General features: G+C 33.4%; 2 protein-coding genes across 2 annotated transcripts; one reads left to right on the forward strand and one right to left on the reverse strand.

Moving 5' to 3' along the window:
- The first annotated feature begins 1,959 nt into the window (after positions 1-1,959).
- Positions 1,960-15,638, forward strand: LOC108566832 (histone-lysine N-methyltransferase setd3). Its single transcript, XM_017926906.1, has 6 exons — positions 1,960-2,107; positions 2,176-2,936; positions 14,640-14,754; positions 14,808-14,935; positions 14,998-15,197; positions 15,300-15,638. Exons 2-6 carry the CDS (start codon positions 2,209-2,211, stop codon positions 15,575-15,577), a joined length of 1,449 nt encoding a protein of 482 aa, XP_017782395.1. The 5' UTR covers positions 1,960-2,107; positions 2,176-2,208; the 3' UTR covers positions 15,578-15,638.
- LOC108566830 lies at positions 3,134-10,740 on the reverse strand. The gene is made up of 2 exons (XM_017926901.1): positions 10,278-10,740; positions 3,134-5,301 (listed from the first exon to the last, which is right to left on the reverse strand). The coding sequence occupies exons 1-2, from the start codon at positions 10,425-10,427 to the stop codon at positions 3,238-3,240; spliced, it is 2,214 nt and encodes a 737-aa protein (XP_017782390.1). The 5' UTR covers positions 10,428-10,740; the 3' UTR covers positions 3,134-3,237.
- Positions 15,639-16,691: the final 1,053 nt, after the last annotated feature.

Consider the following 16,691-nt stretch of genomic DNA (forward strand, 5'->3'; position numbering starts at 1 on the left):
TATAGAACAATTTGTAAATGAATCGTTAAACGATTTGCATGCATTTTACAGTGAGTTCGTGAAGCTCGTAAAAACCGAATCTTTATGGCACTTGTAAACTTCCCAACGGACTGCTAAAGTAAAGTAAGAGCTCTGCATACTCACCAGCTAAGAAACTAATAAGAAACGCTGCCAAGAAACCACTGAGGAACATCGCTCTCTCCCAATATTGCATTCCGATTTTCTAATAAAGTTAATTAGCGCGCATCGCACCAACGGAAAAAGTTTTTAAAGTGAATTTGTTTAATCCAGAGGTGAACGCGACAAGGATTATTAATTAATGCACATTAGTTCTGCGCGACAGAAACTTTTCGACGACACACGAAACCGGAGCTTTATTCCGGGCTTCCCGGTCTCTCTGAACATCCCGAATTTACAGCGCCAACTGCACATCAGATATACACAGACCGAACTTTGCAGCATCCGACGCATGCCAACCACTTTTTTTGCACCCCGTTTTCGTGCTTGCAAAAGCTTGTTATGTATTGGTTAAAATTATATAACAGCAACACCTGAATAGTTTTACATCATTTCATCAATTTATATTCAATTATATCTAACTTTCAATTAATATATTGCTTAGGCTAAAATCTTAATTAAGTTTCCAATTGTAAAACTTTCGTTTTGGTCGACTATTTTTTAATTAAGAGGGTTTATGGATGGCGCGCAATAAGAATTCAAGTGCTGTCGGCCCTGCCTGTTCCCTCCACTATATAAATAAATTGCCGGGTTTTGTCTCTCTTAAAGTGTTTTATGAAAATTTATGATGAAATAAACTCTCGCTGTGCACGCCGTTTACTTTTCCACCGCTTTTCTGAATGCAAGAGCCCTTATTGTTATGCCCAATTTAAAACTTAATTCTCATTACTCCATTGAAACAACATTCGTTTTGTCGTCAACATTATTTAATTAAACGCCAACAGCACTAATTACTTTCAAAATATGTATCTTTATAATATGAAACTACAAACATCATTATTTATCCTAGATTTACCTAATTAAATCCCAGTTTATAACTAAGAAAAGTAATTTTTCGAATGTGATAATGAAATATTAAATGTTAATTCACTGATTTTAAACGCTTCTGTTGACAATGAGGGTTTTTTTCAGAAAACTTTATTGTTTTTAATTTTACTTTATATTTTAACCATATTTTTTATGTTTGAAAATAACAATGTATACCTTAAATTTATACAAATAATTATAAGATTTGCATATGTTTCATTTTGTTAATAAGCAAATAAATATGTTGTATGTTGGTAATTCTAAAACTATTTAACGAGAATCTTTTGTCTTGAGAAATGCTTTAATAAAACTTATTTCTGTAAACTTTCGAAAACTTTATAGCGTTCAAAGGAAAATATGCACTGCGCTATCACTGTACTTTGAGCATTCAAGTTTAGTTAATGATTATAATACAAGCAAGAAGTATTAACCTGAACATCTATTTTAATTATATATTTGAAAAGAAAATAAAAAGTTTACAGTTTCCATATAAATTATACACAATATAATAAAAAGTATGCGAAATAAATATAATTTTACGAATAAGCACAAGTAATTAATCATGAATCTGTTATTAATTATTTACTATTTATAATTATTAAGGACGTTTATTTAAACATATTAAACATTAAATAATTTTGAAATACTTTGAGTTTTTAATGGATGTTTGCAGTTGAAGATATGTTTTTCTCATAGCATAGATGTTGTGTGTGCAGTTGCATAAATTTATTCTCGAATTTCAATAGGATTATACTTTCATATTATTTGCGTTTTCAGTATAGCAAATACAGTTTTTCATTAATTATTAAACTTAATTGATTAATTTACTTAGAAACAGGTTTTGTGACATTGTCTAACTGTAAATAGAATAATCTTTTATCTGAGATATTGGTTAAGTTTAGTGAGAAGTGTAGCTGGTTGAATCATAAGGTGTAATTCAATATTCTATAAATAAAAATTATTTTAGTCCAATTTCTTCTTTAAATTTCTTTACATTGTGTCTCCATCTATTAAAGCTGAGCGTTGTTTGAGGTTATTTCTAAAATTAGTGTAACCGAATAGTGTACGTAAAATTGAAGAAGAGAGGCCACGTGCTCCGGAGAAAGTTGGGTTAAAGGTTTAATATTTTAGGGCCTGTAGCATTATTGGCAATCAATTTGAAAGATGGGTCGCAAGAGTCAGTCTAAACACAACAAACCGAGACCTAACCTCAATAACAAACAGCAGAAACTGTCTGAGCTGGTCGATCAATTGCTGAGGGTGACTGTGAAAACGCCCCATGCTAATGTCACTAAAGAGTTAGAAGCCCACAAGGAGATATTTGCATTAACAGAGAAAATTAATGAATTGGAAGCCAACGAAATCTGCACGAACCGCACAGATGGCGCAGCATTGGAGGCTTTCAAAGTCTGGCTTAAGGACAATGGCGCGAAATTCGATGGTACATCCATTGCCCATTTCGAGGGATACGATTTGGGGCTTAAAACTGAAGTGGACATAGTGGAAGGGTCCTTGATCATTGCCATACCGAGGAAGATTATGCTTACTCTAGATTCAGCAATGCACACGACCTTAGCTCCGCTCCTTGAAAAGGACGCGATCTTGAAGAATATGCCAAACGTTGTTTTGGCAATGTTTCTGCTCGTGGAGAAGTTTAAAGAGGATTCCTTCTGGAAGCCCTACATCGACGTCTTGCCGAATAATTATTCAACGGTTTTATATTATGACTATCTTGAATTAGAAGAGCTCATTGGTTCTCCGAATCTTAAATTGGCGCTCAAACAAATCAAAAGCATTTGCAGGCAATATGCTTATTTCTACAAGCTTATCCACACCTCCGAGGAGTCCGTTTGTTTGGGTTTACGTGGAAAATTCTCCTTTAAGCAATATTGGTAAGAGAAAATTGCATAATTAATTTAGTTAAAAAAAAAACTCGTGTTGCTTTATTCATAAATGTTTTAAAAGTCTACATGAATATTTACAACTGATACAATAGCCTCAGAGCCATCAAAACTTAATAATGAGTATTATTTAGTGATTGTTCTTATACTTATATATTATATAAATCTAAAACGATAAATGCCTTAAAATGAAAAGTCTTTTGTGGAAACAATAAATAAAACATAATAATATAAATATTGCACATTCAATCACGTTATCAAGTCTTTAATATAAATACATAAAATGTTGGCCTTATTGATAAGGTTTCTCGGTTTCCCATGAATCCGACATACTTTGCTGATGTGATGAATACACATTTTTCTTCTTCCCCAGAGTTTCCGACATGAAGCTTCTAATCGTTGTTTTTGGATCGTTCTCCAAAATTGGCGATTTAATTTTAGAACAGGAGAAACTACTCTCAGCGTAGCATAATCTCTTTTTGTGTTTTTGCGAGCATCTGAATATCACGAGTATCGTTACGAATACAAAAAGAGAAATACCGATTATAGCGAGACTCGCGAATATCGCAGATTTCACGCCCATTGGCAACTGAATATAATCGTCGTAATCAAAGTGACTTTTTCTTTGTTCGTCTTTGACATCTTCATCTTCGTGACCATCGCCTAACTCCTCATTGACAGCTTCAGCTATTGAATTTTCAATTTCCTGAAATTGTTGAATTTCTTTTTTGAGAATTGGATCCGGATAGATACTTTTCCAAATGGACTTCGGTACAGGAGTATGTCTGTTCATTTCGATTTTGTAGGTGGGAAAACTGGTTCCGGGTATTTTTTCAGACGTGACTATTTCTTCGCTGCTAATACTGACATCTGGCAAGGGCTTCAAGTTAAGATCTTCATGAATTTTGGAACTTTTCGGTTGACGTTCGCTATCCATTTTAACTTCGACAATATGTTCGTGTTGTGGTTCCGGCTCTTTCGTATTATTGTGGAATATATCGGCTAAATGAATTTGACTAGATCCACGTTCGCGTTGTTCAATAAACTCTTGCACTGTCATATTGCGCATTTCTAATATCCTAGTTAAATTGAGCTTTGAAGATTCGTCACTCAAAATCTCCATTACTTCATCTTTTGCGCTTATGGGTTGCAGTTTGGTTTTAATTATATTTTTCGTTGTAGGTGCGACTGTAGTAGTAGTTGTTGTTGAAGTAGTAGTAGTTTTAATAGTTGTGGGTGCAGTCGTTGTTCTTTTGGTAGTAGTTGTTTTTAATGTAGTAGTTTCCTGTTCCGCAGTAAATGCTTCAATATCAAAGGACATTTTAAAAGGCCCATCCGATTTATCATCTTCTTTACTGATAACATCGCTGAAGCCTACCAGATCGTTGAGATTAATTTTGAATGCTTTCGGTGGTAATTTAGTATGATCATCCATCGGCTTTTTAACAGTTTGATGTATCTTGGCGCTGGTTATTGGAAGTTTAGCGTATTTTCTGCTGATGATATTCTCATTGATGTTAGGTGTTCTCGAGGTAGTAAATTTCGGAATACTCTCCGTGATTCTTTCTGTAATACCTATTTCCGGACGATAATTAATTGACGTATAGTATTTGGGATGCGACGGTACAAATATGCGCTTCTCCGTCGTGGATTCCGTAATAACGTCGTACTTAGTCACGTCGCTATAAATCTTATTTTCCTTGTGATTATAAAGCATCGAGAGCCTCTTGCGCTGCACTTCCAAATTCTCCTTCTTCGCCTCCTCGAGAGAATCATTATCGGATTCGTAATTCCTGCTAGCCATTACTTCTGGTTCGGGTTCGGATAATGCTGAAATTGCCTGTTTCTTTCCTTTCAGCAGATCCGATAGACTCAAGTTTCTCTGCTGCAAGATTTCACTCAAACTCAATCCTCCGTTCTGTTTCAGCAACGTTTTTATATCTGCAGTTGCAGAGCCGGTAGTATTTTGCACCTTCTTGCGTCTCATCTTCTCTTCAGCATCTTTCATCGCCAGCAAAGGATCGCGTATTTTATCTTCTTCGTTCGCGAATTTAATGGATGCAGATACAATACCATCCGCGTCGTCCTGCTTATAAACAGGACTAATCCGTCTTCTGTTGTACGTGCGTTTCGGTGTCTCTTCTTCCAATTCCCTCCAGCTGTCGCGCATTTCGTCCAATCTCACTGGGCGACGTCTCCTCGGCCTTGGCACTTCGATATCGGAAGCTTCTGTAATGATCTGCGGCCTTCTCTTGCGTTTCCGTAACCGCCTGCGTTTCTGTGGCTGCTTTTCATCCTGATCCGTTCCGATCCATCCGCTGCTCTCTACGTGATGCTCTTCGACCGCTCTCCATTGCTGCAGAACAATAAAAAAAAGAAATACAATTAGCGTTATATTAAAATCGTCACTTCCTCTTATTTTATCGATGGTTTCCGGGATGTTATATGTTTCTACTTCTGGCATTCAATTAATTTGTGTGTGACTACACATGTGGTAGGAGATTTTAGAAAATATACTACAAAAATAAATTGAGCATAAAAATGAACATACGAATAGAAAACATTTTACTATTATTACTACTTTCAATACTTTCTATTTAAGCGCATATTTTATGAAATTGATTTTGCGGCTGCTTAACATACTCAGCCGGTAATCGACATCTGTCACATTGGAAATTTCGCATAAATTTCATTAGATTTCCGCGTATAGAACTTCTGTTTTCAATTATATCCAAGATTGAATCACTAAAATTTAGCTCTCTCCTTTAGAATTTTTTTTCTATTCAATATAATTCCTTGAACGGTTAAGAAGATGTAATATTAGAAACGTTTAATTAACGTTTAGTAGAAGATATAAAATAGGACTATAATTAATCGTGAATTAGCGATTGAAAGCATGGAATGAGCGCTCCTCTCCATTGTATAACACCATCATCTGGTCTTGTTGTTTGCATCGAAGTGATTTATTGAGAATTCTATAAAGAACTGGGTTACAACCTACTTCCGGTCATCTAGATTGCGCGTCTGTTGCCGCAAATAGAAGAGCCGGCCTTGATTGATCAAGTTTAATGCCACAGCTTTAATTTTATCGACTTCGAGATATTGGGTTTAAGGCCTTTACATATTTGTCTTCGGACTGGATATTTTAGGTGGAAAGCAATTGCGGCATCTGTAACGACCATAATATAAATCTCCTTGCAAAGAATTGCAAGATGTTTTATAAACGCATTCCATTTATCTCTCTGTCAGTCCTAGCATTTCACATTTACGATTTATATTACTTAATTTCATGAAATAAATAAACAAGTACAAGTTCGTTACGATATATAAACAAAATAATTCAATGCAAACATCAACTTTAATATTCCAATAAATATAATTTAAACGACAAATTGAAAATTACGTACAAATAATTTATATGATTTAAATATAATCTTACTACTTTTAAAATTCAGTTGAACGTTAACGATATGTTTTTTTTTAACTTTTGATGGTTGTGCAATGATGCGTCGTGCGTTTGGAGAATTTCATTTATAATAACGAGAAGAATGGGCATTAATTTATTCATTCAATTTGCGTTCGCGATCCGCGAATTGAAATTCTAAACGCAAATTTTCTTTTCGCTCGTTTTATCGGAGAGACAGAAATACCCGTGCACGTTGAATCACCTTTTTGTTCCTTCGGTGTCTCTGAGCGTTTTGGAATAATTAGAGAAATCTATTAGAAACGATACGTTATGTAATTTCACTTTCGTGAAAATCTGTAACAATAATTGTAGAACTATAACGAAACGAGAAACACAAATATGAAACAGCATTGGTTGTGGCGTTCGCTTAGAACGGCTTCTCTCTTTATAACGCGATCGTTGTCGCTCTTTTTTTTTATATGACTTTATGTTATAGTACCCATGGAGGCATTTAATCGAAGTAAATTCCAACAGGTACAGCTTGTAGGTCAGTGGCCAATCTGATGTAATTTTAAAAGTTGTCTGTATTTGAAAACAAAATTGGATATGTTTTCGCTCTTTTTTTTTTCGTATTCTCATTTTTATTGCGATTTCTTGGAGGATAATGTCTGCAATTGAATTAGTTACGGAGCACGTTTATTCGATGTAGAATGAATTGGGCCGAGGTGACAGAAATAGTTTACAAGGGATGAGCGCGGTCTCGGCTTCTAAGGTTTTGTAGACACAATGCAGAATAGTACATTGATTACTTTGCACTTGGTGGATTAAACTGTACAACGGTCAAAGACTACAAACTGAACACTAACTCTAACATACACAAGAGACTCGCATACTCCAAGTTTGTGTTTACGTGACGCTATTTGCAATTAGCTGCACGATTTCGGCGCACTCTGATGAATTAACGCAATCATTATTTCAAGCAGCAGCATCAATTTCCAAGCTCCATCGAATTCATTCCCGTCCGACCAAACCAAATTAATCAATTAGTTAACACCTCTTTCGTTTATTTTGTTCGCGGTTCATCGATTTCATTCACTAAACCAATATTTAGCCTTTTTATTAAATGAAAACAAATTGTTTTCTTTAAATAAACTCATTTTATGAATTTAGTTAACATATTTTATTTTCTCATACATTATTAATTATAAAAATCCCCTTTTTACCAAGTAGTTAGCATAAGTGAAATTATTGCAATTTGAATACTAGTCGTAATTTTAACCAATATTTATTATTTAGATCACTTATTATAAATTTGCTCAATGAAGAAAAGTTGTATTAAATATATATTTCTAATTGAAAATAAAGAAACGCACATTTCGGAATTTGATAAAAAAATAATAATATTGTTAAACAAAAATATTGCAAGTCAGAAGTTCAAAGATAATTGTTGCAGATCATAAAATGATGTAATGTATAAAGCATATGATCAAAGATCAATCTAAGAAGAGTGTGCATGTTGAATATATGAGCACCACTGAAATAAGTTTACTTATGCCATGTATTAGTTAACACATCATGCATTGTTTTTCTTTCGTCGCGGACATAAGTAAAGTTTAATGTGTCTATTTTTTTTTTTCGTTCATGCAGCAAACGAGCACAAGAACTCGGACGGTTAATGCACTTCAAGTGAAATATTTATGTGCGACTGGAAAAACTTTTGGTTTTATGTATTCCTGAGGGGGCGAGTGTAAAAGTAATCTCGAGCCGTTGAGTAATGATTGTAGCAGCTTCGAACATATTGCTGACATCAATTCCGTACGGCTTTAATGATGCATTGACAATGTGACCACCGGCAGTCGATATTTTGTCCGGATTTAGCCACACTCACACACACACACAACACAAACCGCATACGAAAGAGAAAACGAGATGGAATTGAGGAACGAGGGCCTTCAAGTTCATTTACCTCGTAAAAATATATATTTATTAACATCTAGAACTTTTACTTTTTCCCGAAGACACGCGTGCCACCATCATTAATCTCGTTCAAGATCTTCGATGTTTATTTACGCACGTGACTGTTTACTAGAAATCTGTGTTATTGGGTAACGAAGAGTAGATGAAACGACGGTGGTGGCATTCATCGCAACATCCTGTAACACAATCTGGACCTCCCTTTCGAATAGGGAAGATGGTTTTAATGAGGTATCTACGTGATGAGTCTCATGCAACGGGCTCAATCGCACCCGCATTACGTAATGATGATGCTTCGAAAAATATGCAGGCATAATCATCATCATCTTCCCCCTCGCATCTTTTTTTTTCATCTTCTTGCATTTAACATGTAAGAAGAAGTATATTGAAACAGATGCATCGAGGCGCTAAAGCAAAACTATCTTGAATGAAAGGAATGTGTTTGGGCAATCATTGATCTTTGCGCAATGAAAAGGCATGCAATTGTAGAGATTATAACTACTCGTTTTCCTTAGGCCTTCTGGAACGGCGGCAGGTGAAATATGCTTATATTTTCAATATAACGCACGTTTTGTAACTCGAAAGTAGTTCACTCGCTTTGCGTCTCGGCTTTTTGCTCTTGTACTTGTACAGTTCACAAACCGTGGGTTGTTCAGTCGATACACAATTAATATCCGATAACATTGATTCCATTTAATCAGTTCACAGACTCACACTGAAACTGATTTTAAACTAGAACTTGGATCTATTTCAGACCAACAATATTTTTTTTGACCTGATTAAATTGCACAGTAGCACATTTATTTTTTAATTATAATTCCCCTCGTACACCCGATATATTCAATGATAATAAAGTAGATTATTGAAATGAAATCCTCTCATAACAACGGACTCGATTTTACTCTTGCGCAAATTGTTTAGCCGAGCAGAAATTCCTAATAAATATTATTTTGCATGATTCATTTTCTTCTCCGCTTTAGAAATTCCAAATGAATTGCAGAAACGCAACGCGCATTATGTAATCGCATCAATCGAACGGAATTTCGAATTTTCTATACTATTAATATATGTACTTAAAATAATTAGTATCAGGTTTCTATTAATGTAACATTAGAAATGTAATAATTTAAAACGATACTAATAATGTATTTTCTACCTCTTAAATTATCGATTTTTTCTACTCAAGTACAGTTTATTTCCTGTTTCTAACACCACGGGATATTGGCGGAACGGATTACTAAATATATATTTTAGGTTCAGTAATATTAACAGTGATTTGCATTCAATATCATATATGAGACAATCAAATATCCTAGAAGGAATATAAAGACAATTGAATTGAAACAATAAAAATTGTTGTTTTGAGTAAAATAACGACGATGTTATTTTTTTTATTGTTATTGGTAAAGTTCAATTAACATCATTCAATTACGTTATTTTCAATGTTATTTCTCAGCAATTCCCTTGAATATATTTATGCAATTCAAGGTGCTGGAAATTTTATCTTCTACAAGAGGTAATTCCATTGGCTTTAACTTAACCTTATTGTAATAACATTTTTTTTTATTGCAATTATATAATAAAAAAAAATAAGTAAAATAAAACTACATGAAACATAATTCGATGCTATGCAATGAATGTAACTGTATGTTTTTTCGCGCCTTAAACTTTTACTTGTTTCAGTAAAGTATTTTTCCAATACTTTACTCTTATCGTAGACAATTTAAAAACCTCTGATTTAAAGTACTTTTTTCGTTTCTCAGTATTTAGTGCAATAGTAATTTAGGTAAGTGAAACACTGAAATGTTTGATTTTTAAAGATTTTCAAAATTTAGATTTATTAGAGAATTTTTAATTCTCAGTTGACGAATGCATAAAATTATAAAAACAAATATAGAATCGTTTTTTTTTAAATGGTATTTAATAATTTAAATAAATGTGTAAGAACTTACGTCCGATCCTGAGTCATCCCTTAAAGCTCTTCCAAATTGTAAGCCAGTTGGTGCCTTATCAGTTTTTGCAAGAATTTCTTCACTGCTAACACCAAAATACACAGTCAGTAAAGTCGTCGATAACAGCACACGAAAAAGAAACCGGAACATCTTGGCAAGAAGTCTTTCAGCAGAGCGAATGTGGAAAAAAAAATGTGAAAAATTACGGTCCCCCGAGTTTTGGTATAGGGCGAGCGTCGTCTGCGTTCGGAAAAATCAGTACTTTTACTGAGCCCGTTTGTTGATGTTTGAATGACAGTAGGATAGACATGTGCTTACTTCTCTTTGCGGCCTTTCACCGTCGTTGGTGGGGAAGGAGATCCTATATTTCTACATGCAGACACACGCACACACCGACGCCCATGTACGATCTTGTTATTAGTATTATTATGAAGTGATGGTATTGGCACAAAGGGAAGCTTTCTCCGAAGATGCTACCGCAATAAAGATTGTTACATCTCGACTCTAATAAACATACAATTTCTACTGCTACTAAAAATATGTTTCTCTTACAACACTCAGATAACCTTCCGAAGTAAATTTATACATTTTGATAAAATTTTGAGCAACATGATTATTTATAACAGAAACAAATATATTTCTACCGTATTTTATTTATAACTATATTTATATTATAAAAAAATATGATAATTGCGTTTGTTACTAAAATTTATATCAATTCTTCATCAACCACAAATCTAGTGGAATACTAATATTATTGGTGATTTAACTTGCTTGAATTAACTTTTAAACATCAAGTTTCCAAAAAAGCAATAAAAAATCTTTAAATATAAATATCATCAATTAACTATTAGATGGAAGAAAAACAATATAAATAACTATAAAATCAAATGTTAGGCACTTAAAATACACTTTATCAATACGTTGTTTATTTTAATATTCTCCTGAATATACTTTATTCATAAAAGCGATTTTAGAAATCTTTTTTTTACCGATTCGAGTGGACTCATCTTTCGTCGGTATTTTTATGGTGTCCAGGTATACAGAATAATACTATTCCAGTATTGTTGTCAATTGAAATGAACTTGAAATAACATTTTATGTTCCATTTGGCGCCAACAAATAGCTTCTATCTGTGTACCGTTCTTTCAAGTTTAAAAGAAGCAATAAAATGTAATAAAGCTTATTCTAAAAGTTTATGAAATAACCTGGAAGTACCATAACAATTAACTTTGGAAACTCGAAAAGTGAATTATCCATGCTTTTTTTCCTTTAAACGTTTTTAACCATTGGTTATTTCGAGAGAAAAAATATATTTATAACGTGATGAAGTTAAAAAATGTTAGATTTATGACAAAACTGTTATTATATTTTTCATATGGGAAATGTAAATTTGGAAACAAAAGTACAATGGAATCTCACTTAACGAACATAATCCATTCTAAAATTTACGGATTTTTACTTGTATAGTGAAACAATTTTCCACAAATCCATTTTTCTGACAATTTATTTTGCTCGTTATGCGAGGTTCCACTGTATATTATTTTTGTTGTGGTTGTTTGGGTTTAGGTAGAGGAGGAATCCAATCGAAGTGAAAATGAAACTTTTGTTTTCATTATTAAATTTAGAAATTGGGGTTAATTGGAATGAAAATTACAATCAAAATAAAAAAAAACAATTCTGTCGCGCCATGTGCTGGACGACGGTAGAGATAATTTCTCTGTCGTTCGTAAACGACGGAGAGGAAACGAACTCGGATCTCGTCGTAAGGGAAAATGAAGAAGACGGAGAAGAGGTCCGGTGCAAATAATCAATTTGGAGAAAGTGCTGTTAACATTGATGTAGGTTACAAATGACCTTCGGCTGTTTCAGTCCAACTCTAAATATAACCGAACGTCGTGGAAATTCAAACGGAGATCATTTCAAATGATAACCACCGGCACTTACATACATTGTTTAATAAAATAAACTAAGGACGTTGCGTTGCTCATGCAAGATTACCTCAACTAAGTACAATTAAAATGTACTTAGTCTTGACCATTTGTTTCAGTACTCCATTGTGATCATGCGAAGATTGCTGTTGTTATTATTACCTGGTTTATGCGTAGATAGACTTTAAACGGATTAGCTTTCAATGAGCCCATAAAAACTGGAGATTGTCGTTGCTTTTCATACTCAATTGTAATCCTCTGGGTCTTTCTTTTAAGCTTTTACCTGTTTTCCGACCAAGCGCGTCGTCAGGTAAACGAAAGTATTTTTATTGTTAATAACCAAGCGTTGAATCCTCGCAAACAATCTTCTTTTTTTTTCAATAGAAGATCCAGGTGAAAATAACTAATTAAATACGGTTTCGGATATTCAACTGAATATGTTAATATAAGAAAAGCGCTCTGTCTCGACTTTCTTTTCATTCACACGAAAAGTAAATTTGATGTAATAATAAACATAATGGACCTGAAAAATAAAGAATTTATCAAATCAACATAAATATAAATTAGAAACTATACAAATAGGAGCTATCAACTTTTAATCTACGAAAAATTAAATTAGTATAGTTTTGATTACAAATCAATTAGTCATAAATTGGGTTAAACTTTGATTGAAATTCACTTTTTTTTTGCATTTACATTTCTTTCATTAAAATTACAAAGTATGTATATCGTATACGTATGAATTCTGTTAAAAATTGAGAATTTGTAAAAGGAGATTTCATTTGTCTAGTAAATGCGATGTTATATGCATAAAATTGGAAATTGTAAAATATATGCATAAATCAAAACAATTTAGATAACTAGGTTATTCTTAATAGAAAATCGCAATTATTAACTTGCATAAACATTTCATTGATGTGTGCAAGGTTATGAACTCATAGCCTTATTGTACATATCGCAACAACAAAACCCGAGTAAACAGAGCTCTGAAAACCATTATCCTTTATCATTATCCAATTCTTTCCTATTACGCGATTCTCCGTTTTATTCTGCGCTTGAAATTATGCAACTTTTCGTGAAATAACGTCCAGACTAGAATAAAATTTGCAAAAAAAAAGAACACACAATCATGTACGAAAGTGTTTCGGTTTCGTTCCAAATACGTGCTCTGCTTTTTATAAGTAATTTATACATTTCTCTCTCACCATCATGCATATCTTGCCAATGAGTTTGAATAAATGAAAGTCGATTCGTTTTGTTTCAGAGTATACTCGATTATTTGAGGATGACTCTCGATAGTTAAATATTTATATTGAGTGATTCCGTGAACACTCGGGATGTACTTGTCCATATGCAATTCCGTATGCAAACATCTCAATAACTTTCCATGTAACTTTGTAGAAAGTGCAAAAATGTACATAAAGGTGTTATTCTTCGTCGTTCGAATCGAAGACGACATGCAGAGAATATGAGACAATTGCAAATGAAAGTTGAATTCACAAATAGATTATTTTGTTTTCGTTCTCGTACACTTTCTTAATACGCGGCGAATTTGCTTCCTCGATTTATTAAAAAGAATTTTGCGCATGTTGCGCAATTCCTTCCAACGTAAAAAAAATAGGGAATAAAGTACATACATGGAGCGCGCGCGTATATCAAAAGCGTTTATCATGGGATACTCGTTCAGAAATTACGGTTTTGCACAATGCAGATCAAAAGTCAGAAGAAAGTGTATTCCATCTTGCAGACGATGTGAACTTGTCACAATGGGCTTTCACTGTTCAAAGTTGAAAAAGAACGTTCTCAAGGTAAATTCATTATAAGTAAATGTTCACCTTCGGATGCAAATTAAAGCGTCAACAATACACGATTATTAACAATAGCAATAAATTATATAATTCAGATGCTTGGGTATAGAGATTTCGCTCGCGATCTAACTTTTACCAATGTTTCTTGATTTTTTGTAACCCATTTAGTCATAAACGAGTTCTATGCATTCCTGTAAAGGAAAACCATTCGGATCTTGACTGCTTTCATATTATCTATTTACATTTAATTTTCTCTTAATACATATAAGAAATTAATTTATTGGATATAGTTCAATAAAAGATTTCAGATATTATTAATTAAATTAGAAAATTAAATTATTGAGCCACATATATTTATATCTAAATAAATATAAAACTAGTTATTAAGTGATGATATCGTTATAAATGATGTATTTTTTGTATATAGAAATATAGTTAAATAAGAGGTTGTAATGATTCTTTACTATTTGAAGGAAAACTTTCTAAGACGTAATTTAACTATAAATTAATTGAACAAAAAACAAATTAATATAGTTTACGTAAACAAATCATTATGTATTTATAAAATAACATGAAGCGCTATGTACGTTATATTGTATTAATTATTTATGTTTTAATTTCAGTTGGGCCGTTTCTACTGTAATGACCCGCCAAAACACTATCCCGTCCGAGGATAAAGCAGAAATGACCAGTGCATTAATTCCATTATGGGATTTCTGTAATCACACTAATGGAAATGTAGTTTTGTCTTTACAATTAAACGGAAAACGGTGTAACTATTTTGTTTTCAGATTTCAACAGATTATAATCCTATGGAAGATAGGAGCGAATGTCTGGCCGTGAGGGATTTCAAAAAGGGCGAACAATTATTCATCTTTTATGGAGCCAGAACGAACTCCGATCTATTCATTCACAATGGGTACACATTTCGTCTATAAAAGAATATTTTTGTTTTGTTTATTAAATTGTTTTGTTTTGTAGATTTGTTTACGAAGAGAACGAGCACGATGGTTTCGCACTTAGTTTGGGTATTAGCCAATCCGACCCGTTGCGAGAAAAACGTGCAATTTTACTCGAAAAGCTGCTTATAAATCCAAACAGCACTTTCTACTTGAACAATGGCCAGCAACCAATTATCGGCGAGCTGCTTGCTTTCCTGAGAGTATTCAACATGAATGAAGGTTCGTTTGCCTTCCTTCCATTAACCGATTCTCCTTACCTGCAGATTATAATACTTAACTAATTTACTTCGTGTCTTCTTATTTTGTTGTGTTACTTTATAGATCAATTGCAGCACTGGATTGAGAGCGATAAGTGTGCCGACTTGCAGTGTCTCGATTGTGCGCTAGATACGGTTTTGGAGAAGAAAACCTGGTCATTTCTTCAAATAAGAATAAAATTGTTACTCGCGGCATATAAAACTACTTTGGAGGATGACGAGAAGCGTCTCGCCGCCAACATATTGAAACCAAATAGAAAATTAGCAATTAGGATGCGAGTTACCGAGAAGAAAATCTTGAAGACCGTACTGGATTATGTGGAACAATGCATCAAGCAGTAAAGTGTTTTCTCTTATCGATATTGCAATAAACAATGCCTTTGTTTTATTTATTTAACATTAACAACGATCTACTTAATTTCTCTTACGTGCAGCTTCAACGGAGATTTAACACCGTAAAGTAAATCGCGTACGAAAGTCATGTCATCATCGTGTGGCCAACTGAGCTCGAAGTTTCTTATGATCTAGAATTGAATGGAAACCCATCAACCCAATCAAAGAACAGTCATTACATTCTTTCATACCTTAACTGTAATAATTTCAAGTTCCAGACTAGCAAATCGGCTTCCAATGCAAGATCTTGCACCAACTCCGAAAGGAATACAAATGAAAGGATTCACTCCCTTATAAGATAATTCACCTTGCATGGATCTGAGCCGGCATAAATTCGCTTGACTTCTTAAAGTTATCACCCAGGTTTGACAAGTACAAATTTGGTATAAACACATGAATCTAAAACGTAAAATTTTACACTTTATTTTTTTTTGTTTCTTATCAAAACCAAATCTTTGGTTGTTTTCCTTAAAATCTCTGTCGCGATTTGACTCTATCCTCAGAGTTTCTATAAGAATCGATTAATAACAAATTTAATGTAGACTTACTGCGTCGCATAATTTTGATATTCAACGAATTGCCTCCACGATTTTAAATTGTGTTTTATGCAAAATTTACCGTAAGGTTTTAAGTCTAAAGCGAACAGCTTAAATGATTCTATGATGGTACAACCCAATCTTTGGTTAAGCCCAATGTTCCCAGTCAATTCCAACGCCATTTTGTGAAGTTCGTTTTCAACATCGTCCGGCATTTGGAGACCGTCGGTTATTAAATGTTGTATCCTTGTTTTGCAATTGTGGGTTTCAAAAATATCGGATTCATTTTGGAACGCAATTTCTGCCATTGCTTGCCGTGACTAAAATAGATATATGGTCATTTTTATGTGCGTTCCTATTAATCCATTCATGCCTTTAAACACATCTTTTCTAGATGTAGTCCTATAATGATCAATTGCTTGGAAACCATCAACCAGGTGATGTTCCTTCATTTATAAAAAAAACTACAATTGAATGTTAATATTCTATTATGTTATGAAAATAAATGAATATTATATCATTACCCC

The sequence above is a fragment of the Nicrophorus vespilloides genome, unplaced genomic scaffold (genome assembly GCF_001412225.1).
Source record: "Nicrophorus vespilloides isolate i.1.1-1 unplaced genomic scaffold, Nicve_v1.0, whole genome shotgun sequence".
In the NCBI taxonomy this organism is placed as follows: Eukaryota; Metazoa; Arthropoda; class Insecta; order Coleoptera; family Silphidae; genus Nicrophorus; species Nicrophorus vespilloides.

Coding starts and splice junctions, on each gene's coding strand:
- LOC108566832 (XM_017926906.1), top strand. CDS start 2,209: ATGGGTCGCAAGAGTCAGTCTAAACACAACAAACCGAGACCTAACCTC. Junction 14,755..14,807: donor GTAATCACACTAATGGAAAT/GTAGTTTTGTCT, acceptor TTTTGTTTTCAG/ATTTCAACAGATTATAATCC. Junction 14,936..14,997: donor GATCTATTCATTCACAATGG/GTACACATTTCG, acceptor TTTGTTTTGTAG/ATTTGTTTACGAAGAGAACG.
- LOC108566830 (XM_017926901.1), bottom strand. CDS start 10,427: ATGTTCCGGTTTCTTTTTCGTGTGCTGTTATCGACGACTTTACTGACT. Junction 5,302..10,277: donor GGGATGACTCAGGATCGGAC/GTAAGTTCTTAC, acceptor ATTGTTCTGCAG/CAATGGAGAGCGGTCGAAGA.